Genomic DNA, 26,829 nt, shown 5'->3' with positions numbered 1-26,829 from the left:
CTCTTTGCAACTTGACTTTCTCCGGTCCAACTTTCCTAACAGTGAGTTAATTTTCCTTGGTGATTTTAATGTTCACAACTCCAGCTGGCTTCCGTTTTCTAGTCACACCGACCTAGCTGGTCACTCTATGATTCCTTTCGCCTCAAAGCTGGTATTTGTGCATATGTCCATTCCGATATTCCCTGTCAGAGACTTGGTAATTTGGAATCTCCTCTTTTCGATCTTGTCCGGCTTAAAAGCTCTCTACCTCATTATGTCAAATTCAACTGTTGTCTCTAATGCTAAGAGTACAGCAATAAATTTGATGAATTTAAAGTACCGGTTAAGTCAAATGCAGACATTGCAGGGATGTTGCAAATGGGGTGTCCCTCAGACATAGTGGATGTAGAATTTGAATATGGTAAGTAAAATGTGAATGGAAAGAACATATCACGCCATGTGTGATGAGGCTACTGTAACTGCGGTGCCCAGGGTTCCCCTCACTGCAATGTCTGTGATGTAGCTAAAGGCCAGGCCAGCAATTTGTGAGTTGTATAGTGTTCTATTGTGGTGTTGCCAACTGGCCACTTTGTTACCAGGAAGCAGCAATTATTCGAATGGTTATTCCCTGTGCAAGGAGGTGTCTATTTATTAGTGCTCTTACTGACCTCTTACAGTTCCAGGTGGTGTTGTAGACAAGCTGATGGACCCTGAAGTAAAATTTCAGTGTAGAATGGAGCGGGATATAGTAGAAGTTGAAGGGTGGGGAGAAAGTCAGAGGCATTCCAAGGGAAATAAAAGAGAGAAGTTGTCGTAGGTATAGTTTAAATGTGGTCAAATCCCACCCAGACTGGCGATGGGGGAACCTGGGTCACAGTTATTCTATTCACAGAGATCTGGGGGTTTGCACATTGTTCACATGGCAGGAGCTCCACAAACTACAACCCACCCAGTGTAATTCTATGCCAGCTGAGTTGCATCAGCAGTATTTATGCTCCTGCTCCTGGATAAGGTAGAATCAGAAATTGATCCTATCCTAGAGTGACAGGAGTTTCCAGAAATTCCACCTTAGCAGTTCTTAGGACAGCATCAATGAGAAGAGTGTCTTATGCCAAGGGTCTAATGTCATTATCCCATCCTAAACGATTTTAATTCTAGGGTGTGCAGAGGAGCTTTGGGGGGGGGGAGGGCTTAAGGGAGGATGCCTTCTGAGGAATTCTGTGGGAATGTAGGTGTGAGGGTAGAAATCTGTCCTAACCCCAAAGATTAGGGTTAGCTTGAGGAGAGTGAGCATTAATCACTGGTAGTTCAACACAATGAGCTGATGGCATCCTACACCAAAGTACAGCCACTCCTGACTTACATAAGGGTTGCATTCAGCTGAATTTTACACAAGTCAAATTTTATGTGTTGGAATTTCCCTAAATGTTTATGCAGCACTCACAACTATGCATGCCAAATTTGATTGAAGTAAAAAAGAAATGTTCAACGAACATGTAAATAGAATTATTTATTCAATTTTTTTTATCTCACACACAGGAAAAATTACAAAAGTGTGCTTTGAAATGCACAATAAAAAGATTGTAAGACAAGTGCCAGTTCAAACATTTTATAATCAAAAATAATATGAGAAGCACAAGATAGATGGCATAATGGCATTGGCAGAGCATTGACAGGCCTAGGGGGCATGGAACTACAGCGGCTGGTGGAACTACAATACCACCTATGCATTTTTGCCGTCCTAGTCAGGTCCTCCATTTATTTCCTATGGGATACAAAATACATTTCCATGTTTTTTTTTAAGTTTGCACCAGCCAGCAAAAATTTAAGTAAAGTTGAATTTACATAAGTTGTGGAGTGGCTGTACAAGATTTGTGAGTTTCAGTCATGCTTGTCATCCTGCCTGTGTTCATAGGGAGAGGATCACAAAGACCTTCAGACAACTTTGAACATCCCATTGTGATGTTTAAAGTTTTCATCTAATGCATATAATGTTCAAAGTTTTCATTGAATATATCTAATGCACTGTTGTGCATTAGACAACTTAGCCATCTAATGCATAGCAATGCATTAGAAGGATGAGTCACATCTGTGTTTGTATGTCAGATTCCGCATTAGAGCTGTTCTGTAAGACTATTTTATCTAGTACCTTGTTTGTTGGGAATGTTTATCCTCTTCCATTTGGGCTTGGCTTCCTTGCATGCATCAATGATACACTTCTGTATTTGATGCAACTGCTCAAGTGCAGTGAGGCCCTACAAGCAGGCCATCTATTCCAAGGTGAACGTTTCCCTTATAAAATTATTGAAGATTTCCCAAATCACTTTTTGTTTTATAACGCAGGATAGTGTAATGCTTGTAGAAGTCCCTTGTACCAGTGGATATTAACTGAAAGTAACTGGGTTGTGATCGCTGGCAGCTCAGATAGCTTGCACCATCCAAACCTTGATCCTTGCTGTGAGACCCAGCAGTTGCCAAAGTAATATCAATGGTCAACTGACTACTACTAATTATTATTAAGGTGGGAGATTGACCCTGTTGATTCAGGATTTGCAGCCCATGATCTAGTATCAGAAAACTCAAAGTTCTCATCTGTCATCAGTCCAAATTGTGCCACAAAGTAAACTTTGAAATTGCATCAGCAAAAAGAGCATTTCCTTTCCTTTAGTGCTTCATCCAGATAAGTGACACAAAAAAGGACAGACAGGACAGAAGAGGATGAAGAGTTATGCTTCTTAGTTAAGGGCAGAAGGTTGACATGAGTGTCAAGTGTAATGGTTAGTAAGCATGACATAAGGACTTGGAAAACAAAATGGAAACAGGAGTATGTTATAGGCCAAATGACTGTGATGACTATAATCAACAGCTATACAGACAAGCAGAGTGGGACAGCAAATCAAAATATCTTATTATGGGAGATTTTTACTGTTCAGATATTATCTGGAATTTGTGGGTTGATAATTCATCCAGTTGTGGGTTGATAATTCATCCAGTAGCAAAGCTTTTTTGGAATTACTGGATGACTTTTCTACACCAGCACAACAAAAGAAACCAATACTTTTTATCTGGTTAACAGAAGTGATTATTCATGCATTACAAATCTTCACAAAACGGAACCACTAGATGACATTGATCATAGTGTACATATTTATTAAAATACATAAATTCCATAGAGAGGAAAGGAAAGGAATTTTGCTTTTATAAAGGTTACTACACTAGTCCTGGACAGTTTCCAAATTATTTTTGTTGGAATCAACTGATGATGCTAAAATTTCAAATTTTAATAAGAAGTGTTAAGGGGAGCAATCATTGAAGCTATTAAGTGCTTTTTATACCAACTAATGTTCATCTCAAGAAGACATACTATAACATGAAGACACTACTTGAAGCAATTAAATACAATAATGATCAGTGAAATATCTGTAGCAATCGCAGTCTTTGGGTGTGCAAGACGGGATTCATAAAATATTGTTTCTTATGCCTGTGGGACAGTTTTGTTCTAGTGCAGACCATTACATCAAACATGACTGGCCTCAAAGAAGTACAATATGAGCCAGGAATGAGTAGTGTGCAGAATGTTCCATTAGTGAATCCAATGAAGATTTTCCTTCCAACTCTAAAGATTAAATTTGGTCAGTTCTGTGAAAGCAATGGGTAAATGAATTTGAGAGGATTTCATTACTTAAGAAGAAATTTTAAAAAATCGATGCATTGAAAGAAGAAATCTTGAGAGAATCTTTGTGAAGCCTCAAATGAGAAGGCTTCTGCTGATGAAACTTTCAAGAATTCTTTTCAATGTATTGGAACTAAAAGCATAGCGGGTTTCCAAATGTAGAAACTTTCTGGCGGTAGACTTTCAAGGTGGAAACTTTTTGAGTAACCACAGGTCTCCTGCATACAAAAAGGAAATGCATATAAATAAATGGGATATTAGCATTAGTAGAGGCATACGATGCAAGAAAGCAAGCTTATGCAGAACCAGCCAAAAAAAATTCTCCGATTTCACCCCTCTGTTCATTCCAAATACCTGTCCAGTTCAGACTAAAATTTATTTAGGCTATCAACTTCCACAACAAAAGACGGAAGTCTGTTCCACCAATCAACTACCCACTAGCTAAAGGCAAACTTCTGCACACCTATCCTACAACTATCTTTCCTCAATTTGAATTTATGCCCTCTCAGGTGATAAAATCTATAATATCTAAATAAAATCTAAATACAAAAATCTATTCTGAGCAAGAGGAAGAATCCCATCAGCACTGAGCACACTGTCAAACCATTCAAGGCTTCACACACCTCAATCAGATCACCTCGCAGATGCCTAATCTCCAAACTCTGTAATCTGCAAAACTTAAGCCCTTCTTCTTCTTCATAAGAGCAACCCTTTGTTCCATTCACAAATCTTGTTGCCCTCTCTGTACTCGTTCCAAAGGAGCCTCCGTAGCCAGGTGGGCAGGCGCAGCAGTGCATAGCACACCATTCTTCATTAATTAGGGGTTCGAGCCTGTAACCACCAAATACGGAGGATGCGGAAAGGTCGGAGAATGACCACTGCATATCCATGGAGCAATATGGCCTTAGTTGCTAATGCTCCTAAAAAAATATAGATCAATATATCAACTCGTTCAAACAGCTCTACATTCTTCTTAAAATGAGACCTCCAGACCTGTATACAGTACTCAAGGTGTGGCCTGATCATTGCCTTATACAAGGGGATAATCACTTCCTTATGCCTGCTAGAAAAATTTCTGTATATCATTGACAAGACACCATGAGCTACTCTTGTATGCCATCTACACTCTCACAAAACTTCGTATCTGCCTGCACAATTACCCCCAGGGCCTTTTCATTCTCTACCACTGTCAGCGTAGTACCACAGAGTTGATACATTATTCTGGAGTTACTGCTTCCCATATGTAGTACTTTACATTTGTCATTGTTAAACTTCATTTCCCACCTCTTAGCCCATCTGCTCAACATTTCTAGATCCTGTTGCAGCAGCATACTGTCAATAACAATCCAGCCAGCCTTCATATCATCTGCAAACTTTGACATTAAGCCTGATATACCATCATCATTATCATTTATAAATATAGAAAACAACAATGGACTCAACACTGAAATCTGAGGGACTCCACTAATAACTTTAGTACACAAAGAGCAGTGTTCATTGATTACCACTCTCTGTTTTCTCCCACTCAATCATCCCTTTATCCATAGCAGCAATTTGCCTCCAATGCCACACTGCTCCAATTTGTGCAGCAGCCTTCCATGTGCAACAGTATCAAAAGCCTTTCTAAGATCCACATATATGATATCAAAATTTCCCTGCATCCAGTTGCTTTGAGACCACATCATAGTATCCAATCAAATTGGTCAGTCAAGACTTTCACTTAACAAAACCATGCTGTGTCCGAGCTATAACCGAAGTCTTGTCTAGATGACCTTGCAGTGCTCCTTTAACCGGTGCCTCCATTAATTTCCCTGGAACCAAAGTTAAACTAACAGGTCTATAATTACTTGTGTCGTGCTTTGATCCTCCTTTGCGAATTGGGGTCACATTTTTGCACATCTCCAGTCCATGGGCACATCCCATGAATCCAAGGAAGCTCTCATAATTATGGCTAAGGGTTTGCTTACTTCCTTTACTGCATCCTTTAATATAACTGGATAGATCCCATCCACCCTGGGTGCCTTTTTTATGTTTATATTCAACAAGTTATCCTCCACTTTCCTCTCAGTTATTACAAAATCATATAGCTCACTGACAGAGTTTAATTCACATCTGGCATTCCCCTCGCTGAATAACTCCTCATGTGTGAATGTAGATGCAAAATACTCATTTAGTTTGTAAGCCACCTGAGCAGGATCATCAACAGTTTAACCATCAATATCCAGCGGACCAATCTGATTCATCCCTTTCCTTCTAGAATTTACATAAGTAAAGAACTCTTTGCTTTTTTTCTTTGCATCCATTGCCAAAGATTTCTCATAATCTGCCATTGCGACTTGGTTACAGACCAGCTTATATCTATGATAGGCTTCCATGTCACCCATTAATTTATATGTATCCCATGCATTTTTCTTCTCTACCACATGTCTCATTAGTTCATCTGACATCCATTTAGGCCTAAACCTTGTACAATATTTCTTAGTTGGTATATAAAGCCTAGTAGCTTCCAAGATAAATTCTTTGAATGCTTCCCATTTTGAATTTGCTGTTGGTAACATCATCAGTTGTTTCCACCGTAGAGAATTTAAATACTATCTCAGGCCTCCGTAGTTGCCTTTACAAAAGCAAAAACCCTTCCCTTTACCCATGATGGTAGTTATCTGCAGATTCTTCATGAATCTGCAGATAAAGGAATAATGCATGAAGAATCACTACTGATAATCAGATCAAGAGTATTACTCCCTCTAGTTGCCTCCCGAACATGCTAATGTAGAAAACAATCATCCAATAAATCTAAAAAAGCCTTGCTAGTGTGTGAGTGACCAACCCACAAATTGCAGTCAATATTCGGGAAATTAAAATTTCCCATTATAAGACTCTCTGATTCACTGGCCCACTCTATTTCCCTGTACAATTTTTTTTTTTATACACCTCAGAGTAATTAGGCGTAAAACTCACTCCTACTCTCAATTTTGATCTCTCAGTGCTTATGTCACACTAAACTGACTCAACACTGCACCATCCAGCGATGTCGAATGGCTGTAACACATTGGATTTTATGTGTTTCTTAACTAATAGCATAACCCCTTCTCCCTTCCTATCCTGTCTGTCCTTCCTGTACACATTATACTCACCAGATTCCAGTTCTGCATTCTTTATATCTGTGTGACACCACGTCTCTGATATCCTAAAAATATATGCCTTTGATGTTTTGACCAACACCTCAAATTCATAAAATTTATTTACCAAATTTATAGCATTGGTGTACACACTCCTATTCTGTTCCTATTCTTAGCTATCCTAACACAACCCATGTGTTTACTTGACCCCAATGACTCCCAGCAATCTCTGAAATCCCCTGCATCTTGTTTTCCAGACTGCTGCTCATTCCAATTGAAGCAGTACAAGAATCACTTTCACCTCTGCCAGTGGCTACTGTTAATCTATTATTCCATGTATCCCCCCCCAATCTAGCAGTTTTCCAACCAAACATTATTCTTGCACCATTTCTATTTAAGTGTAATTATAAATGAAATCATTGCAAATGCCATACAAAAATCATCTTATGTATTAGTGATTGCCAACCCCCTAGTCTATCTAAAGATCAGCTCTCAAGCATTCACTACATCAACTGAAGCTGGGCTAAGACTCACAGAATATACATTTAGTAGCAGTAGTAGTAAGGTGCGTAGTGCATAGCACACGCTTCTTGATTAGACCGGGGTTCGAGCCCGTGACCACCTAATACGGAGGATGCGGAAAGGTCAGGGAATGACCACCACATATCCCCAGAGCAATATGGCCTTAGTTGCTAATGCTCTTAAAAACCAAATAACAACAGCACTAGAAGTAGTAGTAGAGGCATGTGATGCAAGATAGCAAATGTATGAGCTTATGCAGCATCATCCAAAAAAATTTAATAATAATAAAATAACGAATTAAAAAATTAAAAAATTACACACCAATTCCCTCTAAATGTTTGTCCAGTTCCTCCTTAAATTTATTTAACCTATCAACTTCCACAACAGATGGAAATTTGTTCCAGCAATTAACCGCCTGCTGGCTAAAGGCAAATTTCAGCACATCTATTCTACATCTGTCTTTCCTCAATATGAATTTATGCCGCTCTAGGTTCGTAATCTGAACAAGTGGAAGAATTCCATCAGAATTCAACGTGCTCAACCCATTCAAGGCCTTATACACCTCAATCAGATCACCTCGCAGGTGCCCAGTCTCCAGCCACAGCAATTTGCGGAACTTAAGCCTCTCTTGGTAAGAGGGTCCCTTCATGCACTCACTAATCTTGTTGCCCTTCTCTGTACATGCTCAAGCAAATCATTCCTAAAATGAGGTCTCCAGACTTGTATGCAATATCCAAGGCATGGCCTGACCATTGCCTTATACAGAGGGACAATCACCTCCTTTTCCCTGCTAGCAAAATTCCTGTAAATCATTAGCAAAACCCCATGATCTGCCCTGGCAGCCTGTCTGCATTGCTCAGAAAACTTCATATCTGACTGCACAATTCTTCCAGGTCTTTTCCATTTTCCACCACTTTTAGTGTAGTACCGCAGAGTTGATACGTTTCTGTGGGATTACTTTGCATTTGTAAATTTGAATTTCTGTGGGAATGCAGTACTTTGCATTTGTAAACACTGCCACTAAGAACACTGCCAACTTTTGTATCATCTGAAAACTTCGACACTAAGTCTGATATACCTTCATCAATATCATTGATAAATATACAAAACAACTGTGGACCCAACACGGAACCCTGTGAGACTCCACTAATAACATTGGTCCACAACAAGCAGCGCCCATTGAATACCACCCTCTGTCTTCTCCCACTCAACCAACCTTTTATCCATTGTAGCAACTTACCTTTAATACCATTCTGCTCCAATTTGTACAGTAGTTTTCCATGCGCAACAGTGTCAAAAGCTTTCCTGAAATCCAAGTATATGATATCAAAATCATTTTTTGCATCCAGTTCCTTTGTAACCACATCATAATATCCAATCAAATCTGTCACACAAGACTTTCCCTTAACAAACCCATGCTGTGTCTGAATTATTGCTGCAGTCTTGTCTAGATGATCCTGCAATACATCTTTAACCAGTGACTCCATTATTTTACCTGAAACAGAAGTTAAACTAACTGGTCTGTAATTACTCGTGTAAGCCTTCAATCCCCCTTTGTGAATTAGGGATATATATACACATCTCCAACCTGTGGGGACCTCCCCCAAGTTCAAGGATACTCTCATAATTATGGCTAAGGGTTTGTTTAATTCCTTTGCTGCCTCCTTTAATATAACTGGATAGATCCTATTTGCCCCAGGTGCATTTCTTATGTATAATTTTAACAATTTCTCCTCCACTTTTATTTCAATTATTACAAAATCATTAAGCACCCTGCTTCAATTTGATAACCTTCTGGCATTTTCAATCCTTAATAACTCCTCATGTGTGAATATAGATGCAAAATACTCATTAAATTTGTTTGCTATCTGAGCAGGATCATCAACAGTTGAACCATCAATATCAAGTGGATCAATCAGATTCATCCCCTTTTAGATTTTATATAAGTAAAGAAATCTTTGCTGTTTTTTTTAGTAACCTTTGCTAAAGATTTCTCATAATCTGCCTTCGTCTGCCTAACCTACTTTGTGACTTGATTACAGACTAACTTATATCTACCATAGGCTTCTGTGTTGTCTGATAAGTTATATGCATTCCATGCATTTTTTCTGCTACGAGTCTCACTAGTTCATTTGACAACCATTTAGGCCTAAACCTTGAACAATATTTCTTAATAGGTATGAAACTTGTAGTACCTTCCAAGATTAATTCCTTGAATGCTTCCCACTTAGAATTTACTGTTGATAACATCATCAGTTGATCCCACAGTACAGAGTTTAAAAACTGTCTGAGACCACTGTAGTCACCTTTACGGAAGCAAAAACCCTTTTCTTTACCCCTGATGGTAATTATATCTTTAAGTAAATCCCACATCAGTACACTGTGATCACTGCCACCTAGTGGTTCCTTTATATGCAAATTCGTAATACATGAATGATCACTGCTGATAACCAGATCAAGAGTATTACCCTCTCTGGTTGCCTCTCGAACATGCTGCTGCAGAAAAACAATCGTCCAATAAATCCACAAAATTCTTACATGTGCGAGTGACCAATCCACAAGTTCCATTCAATATCTGGGAAGTTAAAAATCCCCCATTATAAGACATTCTGCTTTACTAGTCCACTTTATTTCTCTGTGCAATTGTTCATTGTACTCATTCGAGTCATTAGGCCTATAACACACCTACTCCTACTGTTATTTTTCTTTTCACAGTGCTTTTTTCACACCAAACTGAATCAACAGTGCACTGTTCACCTATATCAACTGGTTGCACTTCTTTTGATTTTCTGTTTTTCCTTAATTAACAGCATAACACCACCTCCCTTCCTATCATTTCTATCCTTTCTCTGTACACATTGTACTCCCAAAATTCCAATTCTGCATTCCTAATATCTGTGTGACACCACGTCTCTGATATCCCAACAATATCCGCCTTTGATGTCTTAACCAACACTTCATTTCATCAAATTTATTTACTATACTTCTAGCATTGGTATTTGTGCAAGTATACATGCACCTATTTTTATTCTTAGTTACCCTAACACATCCCATATACCCACGTGTTTCAAGATGACTGCCATCAGTCCCTGAAACCCCCAGCACCCCTCGCTCTAGGCCACTACTTATTCGAATAGAAGTAGTGCAGGAATCAACTTCACCTATGCCTGTGGCTACATTTAACCTTTTAGACTGAATCCCCCCCCCCCAAGCTAGCAGTTTTCCAACCAGCCTAACACTGCCTCGATAGCATCAGCAAATATTCTTGCACCCTTTCTATTTAAGTGAATCCCATCCTTGTAGAAGCAGTTTCTCCTGTTAACAAGCAGAGACCAATGAAAAAAATTCTACCCATTGAGCCTTGCACATTCCCTCCAGGGCTGAATTGATTGACAAGGCTCTCAAGACGTACTCCCTCCTATCGTGTCTGGGCAGAATTGCAGACACTTTCAAATTTAACCCAAACTTACGACTTTTTTGCAATATTGACTTGTACTTGTTAAGTAAATTCTGCAGATCTCCTACTCTTAATGTCATTGGTGCCAATGTGTACAACAATATCACCTTTGATGATGTTGTAGAGCGGATATCATCTTTTAAGAGCACAAAAGGTGATATTTTTGTACACGTGGCACTAATGATATTAAGAGTAGGAGACCGGCAGAATTACTTAACAAGTACAGGTTCACTGTTGAAAAAAAAACCGTGAATTACGGTTGAATTTGAAAGTGTCTGCAATTCTGCCTAGACATGATAGGAGGGAGTATATGATGAGAGCCTTGTCGATCAATTCGACCCTGGAAAAATTGTGCAAGGCTCAAGGGGTAGAATTTTTATCAGCCTGGTCTGTACTTGTTAATAGGAGAGACTGCTTCTACAGGGATGGGATACACTTAAATAGAAAGGGTGCAAGAATATTTGCTGATGCTATCGAGGCAGTGTTAGGTGGGTCGGAAAACTGCTAGCTTGGGGGATACAAGGAATAATAGATTAACAGTAGCCACTGGCAGAGGTGAAAGTGATTCTTGCACTGCTTCTATTGGAATGAGCAGCAGCCTAGAAAACAAGATGCAGGGTATTTCAGAGACTGCTGAGAGTCATTGCGGTACAAGTAAACACATGGCTTGTGTTAGGGTAGCTAAGAATAGGAACAGGTGCATGTATACTTGCATGTACACCAATGCTAGGAGTTTGGTAAATAAATTTGATGAATTTGAGGTGTTGGTCAAAACAGCAAAGGCAGATATTGTTAGGATATCAGAGATGTGATGTCACACAGGTGTAAAGAATACAGAACTGGAATCTGGGGAGTACAATGTGTACAGAAAGGACAGACAGGATAGGAAGGGAGGGGGCTTATGCTATTAGTTAAGAAATGCATAAAATCCAAGGAAGTGATGCCAGTCGACATCGCTGGACAGTGCAGTGTCGAGTCAGTTTGATGTGACATAAGCATTGGGAGATCAAAATTGAGAGTAGGAGTGTGCTATAGGCCTCATGACTCTGATGATTATAATAAGAAACTGTACAGGGAAACAGAGTGGGCCAGTAAATAAGAGTCTTATAATGGGGAATTTTAATTTCCTAGATATTGACGGGTATATGTGGGTTGGTCACTCACACACTAGCAAGGCTTTTGTGGATTTATTGGATGATTGTTTTCTACGTCAGCATGTTCGGGAGGCAACTAGAGGGAGTAATATTCTTGATCTGATTATCAGTAGTGATTCTTCAGGCAATAAGAATTTGCAGATAAAGGAACCACTAGGTGTCAGTGATCAACGTGTGCTGAAGTGGGATTTACTCAAAGAGGTAACTACCATCAGGGGTAAAGGGAAGGGTTTTTGCTTTCGTAAAGGCGACTACGATGGTCTGAGACAGTATTTAAATTCTATACAGAGGAACCAATTGATGATGTTACCAAAAGCAAATTAAAAATGAGAATCATTCAAAGAATTTATCTTGGAAGCTACTAGACTTTACATAAAAAAATTAATTGCAGCCATTATCAACCCACTGCAGGATGGAAGCCTCCTCAACAATTCATGCTGAGGGAAATGGACCATAATCTGCCACGCTGGTCCAGAGCGGGTTGGCAGATCGACCGTATTTAGCAGTCAGGGGCTTGAACCCCGGTCTACTCAAAGAGCATGTGCCACTGCACTCCCGCTCCTGACCCCTCGGCTATGGACGCCCTTTACATACCAACTAAGACATATTGTTCAAGGTTTAGGCCTAAATGGATGTGAGATGAACTAATGACACATGTGGCAGAGAAGAAAAATGAATGGGATACATATAAATTAATGGGTGACATGGAAGCCTATGATCGATATAAGCTGGTCTGTAACCAAGTCACAAAGGAGATTAGGCAGGCAAAGGCAGATTATGAGAAATCCTTGGCAAAGGATGCAAAGAAAAATAACAAAGAGTTCTTTACCTATGTAAACTCTAGAAGGAAAGGGATGAATCAGATTGGTACACTGGATATTGATGGTTCAACTGTTGATGATCCTGCTCAGGTGGCTAACAAACTAAATGAGTATTTTGCATCTACATTCACACATGAGGAGTTATTCAGGAAGGAGAATGCCAGAGGTGAAGTAAACTCTGGCAGTGAGCGAGATGATTTTGTAATAACCGAGAGGAAAGTGGAGGAGAAATTGTTGAGGAAAAACATAAAAAAGGCCCCCGGGGTGGATTGCATCTATCGAGTTATATTAAAGGAGGCAGCAAAGGAAGTAAGCAAACCCTTAGTTATAATTATGAAAGCTTCCTTGGACTCAGGAGAGGTACAAATGGAGATGTGCAAATGTGACCCAAATTCACAAAGGAGGATCAAAGGTTGACATAAGTAATTATAGACCTGTGAGTTTAACTTCTGTTCCAGGAAAATTAATGGAGGCACTTGTTAAAGAAGCACAACAGGATCATCTAGACAAGACTTCAGGTATAGTTCGGACACAGCATGGTTTTGTTAAGGGAAAGTCTTGCCTGACCAATTTGATTGGATACTATGTTGCAGTCACAAAAGAACTGGATACACTGAATAATTTGATATTATATATTTGGATATATGAAAGGCTTTTGATACTGTTGCACATGGAAGACTGCTGCACAAATTGGAGCAGTGTGGCATTGGAGGCAAATTGCTGCTATGGATAAAGGGATGGTTGAGTGGCAGAAGACAGAGAGTGGTAATCAATGGACACTGCTCATTGTGGACTAATGTTATTAGTGGAGTCCCTCAGGGTTAAATGTTGGGTCCATTATTGTGTTCTGTATTTATAAATGATATTGATGATGGTATATCAAGCTTAATATCCAAGTTTGCAGATGATACAGAGGTTGGCAGGATTGTTAAGGACACTACTGACGCTATGCTGCTGCAACAGGATCTGGAAAGGTTGAGCAGATGGGCTGAGAGGTGGCAAATGAAGTTTAACATTGACAAATGTAAAGTACTACATATGGGAAACAGTAACCCCAGAGCAACATATCAACTCTGTGGTACTACACTGACAGTGGTAGAGAATGAAAAGGACATGGGGGTAATTGTGCAAGCAGATATGAAGTTCTCTGGGCAGTGAAGACGGGCTGCAAGAGTAGTTCATGATGTGTTGTCAATGATATACAGGAATTTTTCTAGCAGGGATAAGGAGGTGATTATTCCCTTGTATCAGGCAATGGTCAGGCCACACCTTGAGTACTGTATATAGGTCTGAAGGCCTCATTTCAAGAACGATGTAGAGCTGCTGGAACGAGTACAGAGAAGGGCAATAAGATTAGTGAATGGAGCAAAGGGTTGCTCTTATGAAGAAAGGCTTAAGTTTTGCAAATTACAGTGTCTGGAGACTAGGCAATGGTGAGGTGATCTCACAGAGGTGTATAAAGCCTTGAATGGTTTGAGCATGCTCAATGCTGATGGGATTCTTCCTCTTGCTCAGAATATTCACCTGAGAGGGCATAAATTCAAATTGAGGAAAGACAAATGTAGGATAGATGTGCGGAAATTTGCCTTTAGCCAGTGGGTAGTTGGTTGGTGGAACAGACTTCCATCCCTTATTGTGGAAGTTGATAGCCCAAATAAATTTAAAGCTCAGCTGGGCAGATATTTCGAACAAACGGAGGGGTGAAATGGGAGTGTTTGTTTCAATGGTTTCTCACCAACCATTGAAGTAAAAATGAAAAATAAAATCTTAATAACTTTGTATTTAAATTTACAGTAGATCAAAGAAAACAAGTATAATTAAATTTACAATGGATATACAAATAAAATGATAAAATATTGATAATAAAATACTAAATTAAAATACAATAACCAGATTAAAAGTGCTAAAATAACTGAAAACAAGTATAATTACATTTACAGTGGATATACAAATAAAATGATAAAATACTGGTAATAAAATACTGAATTAAAATACAATAAAATATACTAGATTAAAAGCGCTAAAATAACTGTAGCTTTCGAAGGCTTCTGCCTTCTTCCTCAACAGTACACTTCTGTTCTGCGGTTCCTCTTTAAATACCAGCAGATTCACCATACATATCACGTGATTCTATAGTACGTGTACTGTTTCCATGCGTTTTGGAACCGGAAGTGGCTCAGGAGCGCTCCAGGCGGAAACATTCATCCACTCCAAGGATTACCACCTCAAAGAGGGGATGAATACGTACACCCCTGTCTCTATTTATATATTCACTAGAACTAATTCGTAGGCTCTCGAGCCACTTGCTCCGGGGAGATCTGATGCTGGAGCACACAAACGCGATAAGAAATGCGGATTATGGTAAATCCGCCATAGCTGAACATTTTTGGGAGAAGCAGCATCAGATCTCCCCGGACGAAGCCGTCATCACTGATCGGGCGCATAGGTTTTGGGACCGCAAGAGGCTCGAGAGCCTAAGAATTAGTTCTATTGAGAATAATATAAATAGAGACAAGGGTATACGTATCCATCCCCTCTTTAAGACGGTAATCCTTGGAGGGGATGAACGTTTCCGCCCAGAGCGCTCCCGAGCCACTTTCGGTTCGAACACACATGGGAACAGTACACGTGCTGTAGAATCACGTGAGATGTACCGTGAACCTGCTGGTATTTAAAGAAGCACTGCAGAACAGAAGTGTACTGTTGAGGAAGAAGGCAGAAGCCTTCGAAAGCTACAGTTATTTTAGCGCTTTTAATCTAGTATATTTTATTGTATTTTAATTCAGTATTTTATTACCAGTATTTTATCATTTTATTTGTATATCCACTGTAAATTTAATTATACTTGTTTTGTTTGATCTACTGTAAATCTATTGTAAATTTAAATACAAAGTTATTAAGATTTTGGTTTTCGTTTTTACTTCAATGGTTGGTGAGAAATGCTAAAAAAAAAAAATCATAGTATGAATTTACCCAATCTCAGAGGCCTATATGAAAGGAGTGTTTTTTTTTTTTTGGCTGATGGTGCATAAGCTTGCTTTCTTGCATCATATGTCTCTACTAATGCTAATGCTATGGATAAAGGGATGGTTGAGGGGGGAGAAGACAGAAAGTGGTAATCAATGGACACTGCTCATCGTGGACTAATCTTATTAGTGGAGTCCCTCAGGGTTCAATGTTGGGTCCATTGTTGTTTTCTGTATTTATAAATGATATTGATGATGGTATATCAAGCTTAATGTCCAAGTTTTCAGACAATACAAAGGTTGGCAAGCATTGTTAAGGACACTAATGACAGTATGCTGCTGCAACAGGATCTGGAAAGGTTGAGCAGATGGGCTGAGAGGTGGCAAATGAAGTTTAACATTGACAAATGTAAAGTACTACATATGGGAAACAGTAACCCCAGAGTAACGTATCAACTATGTGTTACTACACTGACAATGGTAGAGAATGAAAAGGACCTGGGGGTAATTGTGCAGGCAGATATGAAGTTTTGTGAACAGTTCAGAGGGGCTGCAAGAGTAACTCATGGTGTTTTGTCAATGATATACAGGAATTTTTCTAAAAGGGATAATGAGGTGATTATTCCCTTGTATAAGGCAATGGTCAGGCCACATCTTGAGTACTGTATACAGGTCTGGAGGCCTCATTTCAAGAAGGATGTAGGGCTGCTGGAATGAGTACAGAGAAGGTCAAGATTAGTGAATGGAACAAAGGGTTGCTCTTACGAAGAAAGACTTAAGTTTTGCAAATTACAGTGTCTGGACCCTAGGCACCTCCGAGGTGATCTGTTAGAGGTGTATAAAGCCTTGAATGGTTTGAGCATGCTCAATGCTGATGGGATCCTTCCTCTTGCTTAGAATAATCACCTGAGAGGGCATAAATTGAAATTGAGGAAACACAGATATAGGATAGATGTGTGGAAATTTGCCTTTAGCCAGTGGATAGTTGTTTGGTGGAACAGACTTCCATCTTCTGTTGTGGAAGTTGATAGCCTAAATAAATTTAAGGCAGAGCTGGATAGGTATTTGGAGCGAACGGAGGGGTGAAATGGTAGCGGGTTTTTTTTTTTTTTTTTTTTGGCTTATGCTGCATAATCTTGCTTTCTTGTATCGTAGATAAATATATAGTACAGTCACACAGACCCAGCTGGTCAAGATGCTGAGGCTTTTTCAATTACTAATGACCTTGCACAGATTGCTCATTTATCTACAAGAATACCAGACAATCCTAACCATATAGCCAACACGCTTGACATTTTCTCACAAACAGTCTTTCTACGTACACAGGCGAAGTGAGTGGTCTCACTTCGCCTGTGGTCTCACTTCGCCTTTAGGCACATCAGATCACAACTTGGTAATTGTCTCTTCTCCGATGGAGCATTTATCTCATGGCTATTCCAAACCTCATATTGTTTGGCATTACAAGAATGCAAAATGGGATGACCTGCGAGATTTCTTTTTTTCTTACCTTGGTCGGATTACTGTTTCAAAACTTCTGATGTCAACATTTGCTCAGATCGTGTCAGTGAAATTATTCTTGTAGGGATGGAATCCTTTATTCCACACTCAACCTTAAAAACTCAACCTTTATCTAAACTTTGGTTTTCCAATAAATGTGTTAAAGATGTTCAAGACAATGTTGCATATCATAATTGGCTTGTTTCCAAATCTTCAGTTTCATTTTTTGCCTACACCAGAGCTAGCAACAATTGTAAAGCAGTATTAATCAGTCCAAACAAGATTTTGAGCACTCAAGAGTAGAAATCTTGCTTCTTGCCTAATGGTAGCCGAGCATTCTGGTGTCTGCAATTACTTCTACTCTTTCTAACGTAATGGAGAAATAAATTAACCACCAACTCTTAAACTACATAGAAGCCTTCCATCTGATCAACGATTGCCGTCAGTGTCGATCCACTGGTGATATTCTGGCTTATGTTACCCATTTATGGACTAATTCAATGGAAACATTCGGTGAAACACAAGCAGTTGCTCTTGACATCTCAAACGCTTTCAATTGTGTTTGGCATAAAGGTCTTCTAAACAAGCTTCCATCTCATGGTTTGCCAACAGTTTTTTGTAATTGGTTATCCAGTTTTCTTTCTGATTGCTCACTGAGGGTAATGGTAGATGGCTCTCTGTCTTCTAACTTCTACACTAATGCTTCTGTCCCCCAAAGTTCAGTTCTTTCCCCCACTCTTTTCCTCTTGTATAGACAGGTGGGCAAGAGCAGCAGTGCATAGCACACGCTTTTTGATTAGACCAGGGTTCGAGCCTATGACCACCAAATATGGAGGATGCGGAAAGGTCAGGGAATGACCACCGCATATGCCCGGAGCAATATGGCCTTAGTTGCTAGTGCTCCTAAAAAAAACAACAACAACCACCCCTTGTATATTAATGACCTTCTTCCCTTGATTGGAAATCCTATCCATAGTTTTGCTGATGATAGCACATTGCATTTCACTTTCTATTCTGAGAAACCTTGCCCTGCTCAATCAGCTTAAACTTCTCGAATATCCACTATCAATTCCTTAAATGCTGATTTCCAGGTAATTCTCCAGTGGGGCAAAGACAACTCGGTTGATTTCAATCCTTCCAAAACTCAGTCTTGTCTTATATCTCACAAAAATGATTCTTCTGCTCCTATGCTTATCTTTAGTGACACTCCGATTTCTAGGCAAAATGATATATCTCTTTTGGGGATTACCCTGACTTCTAATCTCTCTTAGCACAAGCACATTACAAATAGTGCTTCCTCTCCATCTTAAAAATTTGGTTTTCTCTTTCGCTCTCGGTGTTACTTTTCTTCCAAACAGCTGTTCACTCTGTACAAGCTCGCAAATCTGCCCTACCATGGAATATTGTTCCCACATCTGGGTGGTGCCCCCAAAACTTCTCTCAGGCTTCTAGATTCCATTCAGAAGAGGGCAGTTAGGTTAATTAATGACTCCTCTCTAACAGAGTCTCTCCACTTGCTGTCTCATAGACATACTGTTTCTGCTGCATGCCTTTTCTACAGATACTTCTATGGGCACTGTACTTCTGAATTGGCTCCTATAATTCTCGCTCTCTCTCATTCAAAAGAGTCCGAACACATGCCGCCACCAGCCAACATCCATTTACTGTCCAACCTCAGATTCACAAAACCAACTTTTCATCTTCCTCGTTTATTCATTCAACTGCCGTTTTCTGGAACAACCTTTCTTCATACGTATTTGTTGAAAATTACAGTCTACAGAAGTTCAAGTCTATTGTCAACGCATATCTTCTTTCATCTTCTTAACCTCCAACCCTAGCACGGTATTAAGTACTATAGGTTCTAATATCTCTGATGTTTGGGGTTTTCAGAAAAAAAAAAAAAGTTGATTTTTTTAAAATTTTTTTTTTTTTTATCAAGAACCTTTCATATGTTAAAAATTCTGATGGATCTATAGGGTAATTTCTTTTAGAACACAAAACAGATCAAAATATATAATAGAAAAATATTAACGATATTAATGAATAATTAATATGAAATAAGAATGACACTAATTAAACTACGTGAATTGTCACAAAGTAAATTTTATTGTCTAAAAAGGGCTACAGTTATCCTTTGTAAACAGTAACTTTCTGCATACAATAGTTTTAGCTTAAACTTCCACATAATATAACTACTGTTATTTTATTTGGTTTTTAGGAGCATTAGCAACTAAGGCCATATTGCTCCGGGGATATGCGGTGGTCATTCCCTGATCTTTCCGCATCCTCCGTATTTGGTGGTCACGGGCTCGAACCCCAGTCTAATCAAGAAGCGTGTGCTACGCACTGCTGCTCCTGTCCACCTGGCTACGGAGGCACCTAATATAACTACTAAACAACTGATGATGTTTCTGAATTCTCTACTGAATTCAATTGTCAACCCTGCACAGCAGCAGTAATTGTTTTGGACTTGATGATAGCATTCAACATGAAATACAGAAACCTCACCAAATGTCAAATTTTTATATTATGTAGGAGTTTTAGTTAAATTATGAAAACCACAACCATCCGTAGACTATAAAATTCAATTCATAACAATTCAGTATTTATTTAGTGTCATTTTTCTTCCCGTTAACACTTCATATTTTACTAAAAAAGACAAATAACTCTCAAGAAATAAATTTATTTTTTAAATTCTGCTTGTAGTATAAAAATTAAAAGCTATAAAACATAGTTATAAAATTAAATTAGTTATAATTACCTGAAATTAACGAGGAGCTGCTATGAGACTGGTACAACACCTGTGGTTCATCTAAACTGTTTAACCCTTGTTTAATGACAGCAAGTTTTGTTGCTAATATTAAATAAGGCTGAGACGATTGGCCACCTGAAAAAGAAACTTATTTATTTTGTGCTCTCTCTCTCTCTCATCACATACCTAAAATCACCATTATCTATCTTATATAAATGACAAAATTCATTTCATTTCAGAGAAACATATCTTGAACACAACTGTTTACAAAATAAAATTTGTTTAAAAAATGCTATAATGCTGTGATATCTACTCTGTGGTCTATGAACTGCTTAATAATATTAGTGCCAAAATGAACTCTTAGTACATTTTGGCACTAATATTATTAAGAGCAGGAGATCTGAGGCCTAAAGAACTTAACAAGTACAGAGAAATGTTGGGGAAAATTTGCAAGTTAGGATTAAAAAGAATATTTTCTGATGCTATCGAGGCAGTGTTAGATGGGTTGGAAAAAAGCCTACACAGAATAAAAGATTAACTAGAGCACAAGCAGAGGTGAAAGTGATTGTTGCTATGCTTCTATTGGAACATGCAATAGCTTGGAAAGCAAGGTATCAAGGATTTCAAGCCTGCTGTGGGTTATTATCATGGAACAAGTAAATACATGGGCTGCGTTAGGGTAACTAAGTGTAAGAATGGGTGCATGTATACTTGCATGTACACTAATTCTAGGGGCATAGTAAATAAATCCAATGAATTTGAAGTACTGATTAAGTCATCAAGTGCAGACATTGTAGGGATAGTGGAGACAGGGTGTCACTAAAACATAAGGGATGATGAATTTGAATATAAGGAGCATAATGTGTACAGAAAGGAAATAGTGTATAATTTTAAAGATCAAGCAGCACCGGAGGGGCACCTCTGTAGCCAGGTGGGCAGGAGCAGCAGTGCGTAGCACACGCTTCTTGATTAGACTGGGGTTCGAGCCCGTGATCACCAAATACGGAGGATGCGGAAAGGTCAGGGAATGACCACCACATATCCCCGGAGCAATATGGCCTTAGTTGCTAATGCTCCTAAAAACCAAATAAACAAACAACAAACAAGCACCGGAGGTCCCTTCCCCAACTCCATGACGTAGCTGTGATATGCAATAAAAACTGTATAAAAGTCCAGAAAGTGTGTGTGATTGTGGAGTGCTGTGTTGGGTTTGTTGTTCATCTGATCACTTAGCCAAGGGAAGCATAGAACATCACAGTTTCATAATTGGCAACCACAATGACTGAGAGATGGGCCAGGAAGTAGAGATTACAAAGTCTCTGACTGGGTGAACTCTGCCATCATATCAGCTTACCAGGGAGTACCCCTTAAAAAAAGTTTTTGTTTGAAAAGAGCTTTGATAGGAATACTTCCATCAGGAAATTGTAGTAGTAATAAAATATACTAACAGTATATGCCATATAGTGGAAGGAAGGTGCAGGCTTTTGCTTCACTGGAGAAAAAAAAACAACCAAGTAGATAAGAAAACAAAAATTATATGTATCCCTCCTCACACAGATAAGTATCCAGTAGACCTTTGAATTTATTCAACTGCCAGCCTCAACTATCTGTGAGGGCAACTTGTTCCAGTTATCAACGACTTTCTGGCTAAAAGAAAACTTCTTACAATCTAATTTAAACCTCAATCCCTGTAATTTAAATTTATGAGACCTAGTTCTGGAATTCTTTATAACAGTGACAATTCCACTTTAATTCATTTCATTAATCCCTTGCAGAGCCTTATAAACCTCAATCAGCTCACCTCAGATTACTGTTTTCCAAGTTCTGTAGCCCACATATTCGGAGTCTTTCTTATTATGGTTGTCCTTCTGTCGATCTCACCATTCAAGTTGCCTGTCTCTGGCGTTTTCAAGAATCTCAATATCATTTTTCTGATGACGTCTCCATACTTGAACATAGGATTCCAAACTTGGTCTTACAACTGCTTTATACAGTGGGATTATGATCTCCCTATCTCTATAGGATAGAATTCGATAAATCATTGACAGGATACTATGAGCTTCGCTGGTTGCCTGTTTACACTGTTCAGAAAACCTCATATCTGCCCATATTGTAACTCACAGAATCCTTTCCTCCTCCACTGTTTTTAATTCAATTCCACCAAGGGTATAATCTATATGGGGTTGCTATTCGCCAAGTGTAATGCATTTAGCAGCATTAAAATGAGCTGCCACTTTTCTGACTATCTTTGAAGTCTGTACAAGTTATCCTGAAGGAGCGCTGCATGGCACCGGTCATTAAACGACTCTGCATCTTTATGTCAACTGCAAATTTTGACATCAAACCTAGCCCTATGTTGATATCATTTATAAAAATAAAAAACAACAGTGGTCAAAGAACCAATCCTTAAGGGATATTACATAAATCTGAAGAATATCCATTCTTCAGATTTGTGTAATATCCCTCACAAACCTCTGCCTTCAGCATCGCAACCACCCAGCAATTCACCAGTCATGTTTCCCTCAACCAATGTTGTGGCCCTTCTCTGTACTCGGTCCAGTAGCTCTATATCCTGCCTAAAATGAGGCCTGACCATTACCTTATGCAAAGGGATAGTCACCTCTTTTTCGCTGTTAGCAAAATTCCTGTATATCATTGAGAAAACCCCATAAGCTGTCCTGGTAGCCTGTCTGCACTGCTCAGAGAACGTCATACCAGTCTACACAATTACCCCAGTTATTTTTCATTCAACACCACCCTGAATGTAGTACAGTTGATATGTTTCTGGCTAGGTGCTCCTTGTCAATAAAAATGAAAAAAAAAAAAAAAAAATTAATGAATGTTACTCTGGGATTACTGCTACCTATATGCAGTACTACTTTGCATTTACCTTATACAAAGGGATAAGGTAAAAAAAATCACCCCTTATCCATGCTAGCAAAATTCCTTTTATTATTGACAATACCCCATGACCTGCTCTAGCCGCCTGTCTGCTCAGAAAACTTCATATCTGACTGCACAATTACTTCCAGGTCTTTTTCATTTTCTACCACCCTAAGTGTAGTACCACACAGTTGATATGTTACTCTGGGGTTACTACTACTCATATGCAGTCAATGTTAAACTTCAGCTGCCACTTCTTAGCCCATCTGCCTAACTTTTCTAGATTCGATTGCAGTAGGATACCGTCATTAAAAACCCTACAACAACCTTGGTATCATCTGCAAACTTGGACATTAAGCTGGATATACCTTCATCAATATCATTGATAAATATAGAAAACAACAATTAACCCAACACCGAACCCTGGGGGACTCCACTAATAACATTAGTCCACAAAGAGCAGTGTCCATTGATTTCCAATTCAATCATCCCTTTATCCATAGCAGTAACTTGCCCTTAATGCCATATTGCTCCAATTTGTACAGCAGTCCTCCAGAGTAAAAAGTATCAAAAGCTTTCCTAATATCAAAGAATATGATATCAAAATTATTTTTTTCATCCAGTTCCTCTGTGACCATATCATATTATCCAATCAAATTGGTCAGACAAAAATTTCCCTTAACAAACCCATGCTGTGTCTGAACTATAACTGCAGTCTTGTCTAGAAGATCCTGCAGAGCTTCTTTAACAAGTGCCTCCATTATTTTTCCCAGAACAAAAGTTGAATTAACAGGTCTGTAATTACTTGTGTCATCCTTTGATCCTCCTTTATGAATTGGGGATACATTTGCACATCTCCAGTCCGTGGTGACCTCCTTTGAGTAAAAGGATGCTCAGATAATTTTGGCTAAGGGCTTGCTTAATCCTTTGCTGTATCCCTTAATATAAGTGGATAGATCCAATCTAACCCAGGTGCTTTTCTTATGTTTAACTTCAACAACTTCTCCTCCACTTTCCTCTCAGTTATTACAAAGTCATTTAGCTTCTTATTAGAGTTGGATAAACTTCTGGCCTCCATTGCTCTACAGAATTCCTTATGTGTAAATGTAAATGCAAAATATTCATTTAGTTTATCAGCTATGTGAGTATGACCACCTACAGTCAAATCACTGATATCAAGTGGACCAATGATTCATCCAGTGATTCATCCCTTTTTTTCCAGAGTTTACATTACTAAAGAATTGTTTGCATCCTTTGCCAAAGATTTCTTGTAATCTGCCTTCGCCTGCTTAACCACCTTTGTGACTTGATTACAGACTAGTTTCTTGATTACAGACTAGTTTCTCAGTTTATATGCATTTTTCTTCTCTGCCACAAGTCTCATTAGTTCATTTGTTCAATTAGGCCAACATCTTTAACAGTATTTCTTGTTTGGTATGAAAGCTTACTAACTTCCAAGATTACTTCCTTGAATGTTTCCCATTTAGAATTTGCTATTGGTAACATCAGTCGATTCCAATGTATAGAATTTAAAAGCTGTCTGCGACCACTGTAGTCACCTTTACAAAATCAAAAGCCCTTCCCTTTTGATTTTATAAAGGTAGTTACATCTAATGGTAGTTACATCTTTAAGTAACCAATTCCCCATGACCTGCTCTGGCAAGTCTCCCACATCAATACACTGTGATTAGCATTAGTGGCGAAGGTAAAGAAAGCCAACACGAGAACGACGAGAAACATCGGATAACTTACGCGGAAAATTAGTTTCCCGATACGAACTCTAGCGCTGCTCACTCAGTAAACAGACGGTAGGTGTTATTGGTCTGGAGCAAAGTCGAGAACGATACATTGATTCACAGGCAGGCGTGGAAAATGACGTGCTGATCGGTGCGCGAACACAACATACAATAACATCGGGTTAATATCATTTTAGTAGCCCTCAGAAGCACTAATGGTAACTTGCTCTAATGAACACTTTCCATAATGGTGAAAAAAGGTCAAGTTACCTCCACTTGAATCCCATGGGAGCTTGAACCCCTCCTGAAGTGGAGGGGGTAACCTAACCTTTTTTCTTTAGAATCACAGTCACATTTAGAAATACATTAAAAAAAATAAATTTTTTTATAACTGTATTTTTATTTTCTTGTTCAATAATATGCCCTAATGGTGAAAAAAAAGGTCAGATTACCTCCACTTGAATCCCTACCGAAATGGAGGAGGTAACCTGTCCTTTTTACTTTAGAATCACGTGGACTAGAGCATAAATTGTTTATTAACAAAATATTTTTTATTATTGTACTTTTATTTTTAAACACACTCGTGCGGCTACTCACGTATCATAACATCAATCAAAACCTCAACAGCTATTCACTATATATATATATATATATATATATATATATATATATATATACAGTGAAACTTCCCTTTAACGGAGAGCCATGGGGAACAAAAATTTGTCCGTTAGAGAGAAGTGTCCGCTAACAAGAAGTCTGAGGGAGAAAAAAAAAAGAAAGAAAGAAAAATCGTTAAACATTTAATGTAAAATTAAATTAAAATATATACAGATTTTGAACAATATTTTTGTAAATAATATACAATTATATACACAAGAGATAAAGAAAAATCGTTAAACGTTTAATGTAAAATTAAATTAAATACAGATTTTGCACAATATTTTTGTAAATAATATACATACAATTTTGCTATGCATATTATGACTTTATCTTAAGAAAAATACATACAGTAATCACTTATTTTCTTCTGCACCTTCTTCCGGCTGATAATTTTGTTTTCAACATTTGTTTGGAGTGAAGAAACCATCGAAAGTCCTTCAGTATCTTCTTCAGTGGCGAAAAACATTTTTAAACGATTGATTTGTATGAGCACTTCTATTTTCATCGGTGGTTCGTCGTTAATATGTTCTTCGACAGAATGACCTCCTTCCATTTCTTCATCCTCATCAGGAACTTCTTGAAAAATATCGATGATAATGTCGTTGATATCTAGAGCACCATCTTCTGTAGTGAGGTTTGAGTCTCTATCTTTGTAGCCAGGGTCACTTGTAGTGGAAGTATCATACATTATCAATAGATGTTGAAGTTCTTGTTCTTCTTGGTGCTCCACATTGCTGTTCACAACTTCAATTTTTGCGTTTGAGAAGCCAGACTTTACAAAACAGTTCACGACAGTTTGTTTTCTAATTGCGTTTACCGAAGAGGAAATCCATCGAATCGCATCTAGGATGCTGATTTTCTTTGCAAGGTCACTCGTACATGTTACATCGTTCATGTTTGCAATCAGATGTCTTAAAACACGTTTTCTGTAGTGAAGTTTAAAATTTTTTATTATCCCTTGATCCAAGGGCTGACACTCTGCAGATGTGTTTGGTGGCAGAAAAATGATTTGAATGTTGGACAATTCAATGTGCGGAAGAGATGCAGCATTATCCACGAAAAGAATAATTTTTCTGTTTTGACGAATCATGTTTTGGTTAAAGTGACTTATCCATTCGCTCATGATATCTCATGTCATCCATGCTTTTTTATTGGACTTCCAGTCAACATTCAAAAGATTCCACTTTATGCCCTTGAAACAATGAGGATTTTGTGGTTTTCCTATAACAAGAGGTTGTTCAAAGTCTCCCAGCATATTTGTACACAATAGTACAGTCAAGCGTTCCTTAGAAATTTTTCCGACCTGGCACTTTTCGTTTTTTAGACTCATCGTTTTTTCAGGAAGAGCTTTAAAAAAACAACCCTGTTTTGTCACAGTTGTAAATATCCTTAGCTTCAAAATCACGACATAAATCTTCCAATTTGACGGTCCACTCTGTTACAACCCCAGTATCAACAGATCCACCTACACCACTTACGGTTTTCCAAGAAATTTTATGCCGAGTTTTGAACTTGTCTAGCCATCCCACAGAAGCTTTGAACTCATTTACTCCCATAGATTTCGCAACCTCCAAAGCTTTTCCCTAATAATAGGCCCATTAATGGGAATT

At 38.5% G+C, this 26,829-nt stretch overlaps 1 protein-coding gene across 1 annotated transcript in view; it reads right to left on the bottom strand.

Annotated features, from left to right (window-relative positions):
* LOC150091323 (proto-oncogene tyrosine-protein kinase ROS-like) overlaps positions 1-26,829 on the bottom strand; it is a 712,204-nt gene that overhangs the window by 593,166 nt on the left and 92,209 nt on the right. The window contains exon 7 of the mRNA XM_090389969.1: positions 19,950-20,075. Coding sequence (XP_090246095.1) covers positions 19,950-20,075 — 126 coding nt within the window. The remainder of the gene's footprint in view (positions 1-19,949; positions 20,076-26,829) is intronic.

This window comes from Mastigoproctus giganteus, chromosome 1 (assembly GCF_048544385.1).
Source record: "Mastigoproctus giganteus isolate SK-2022 chromosome 1, ASM4854438v1, whole genome shotgun sequence".
Lineage (NCBI taxonomy): Eukaryota > Metazoa > Arthropoda > Arachnida > Uropygi > Thelyphonidae > Mastigoproctus > Mastigoproctus giganteus.
This window is presented reverse-complemented; position numbering and strand designations above follow the sequence as displayed.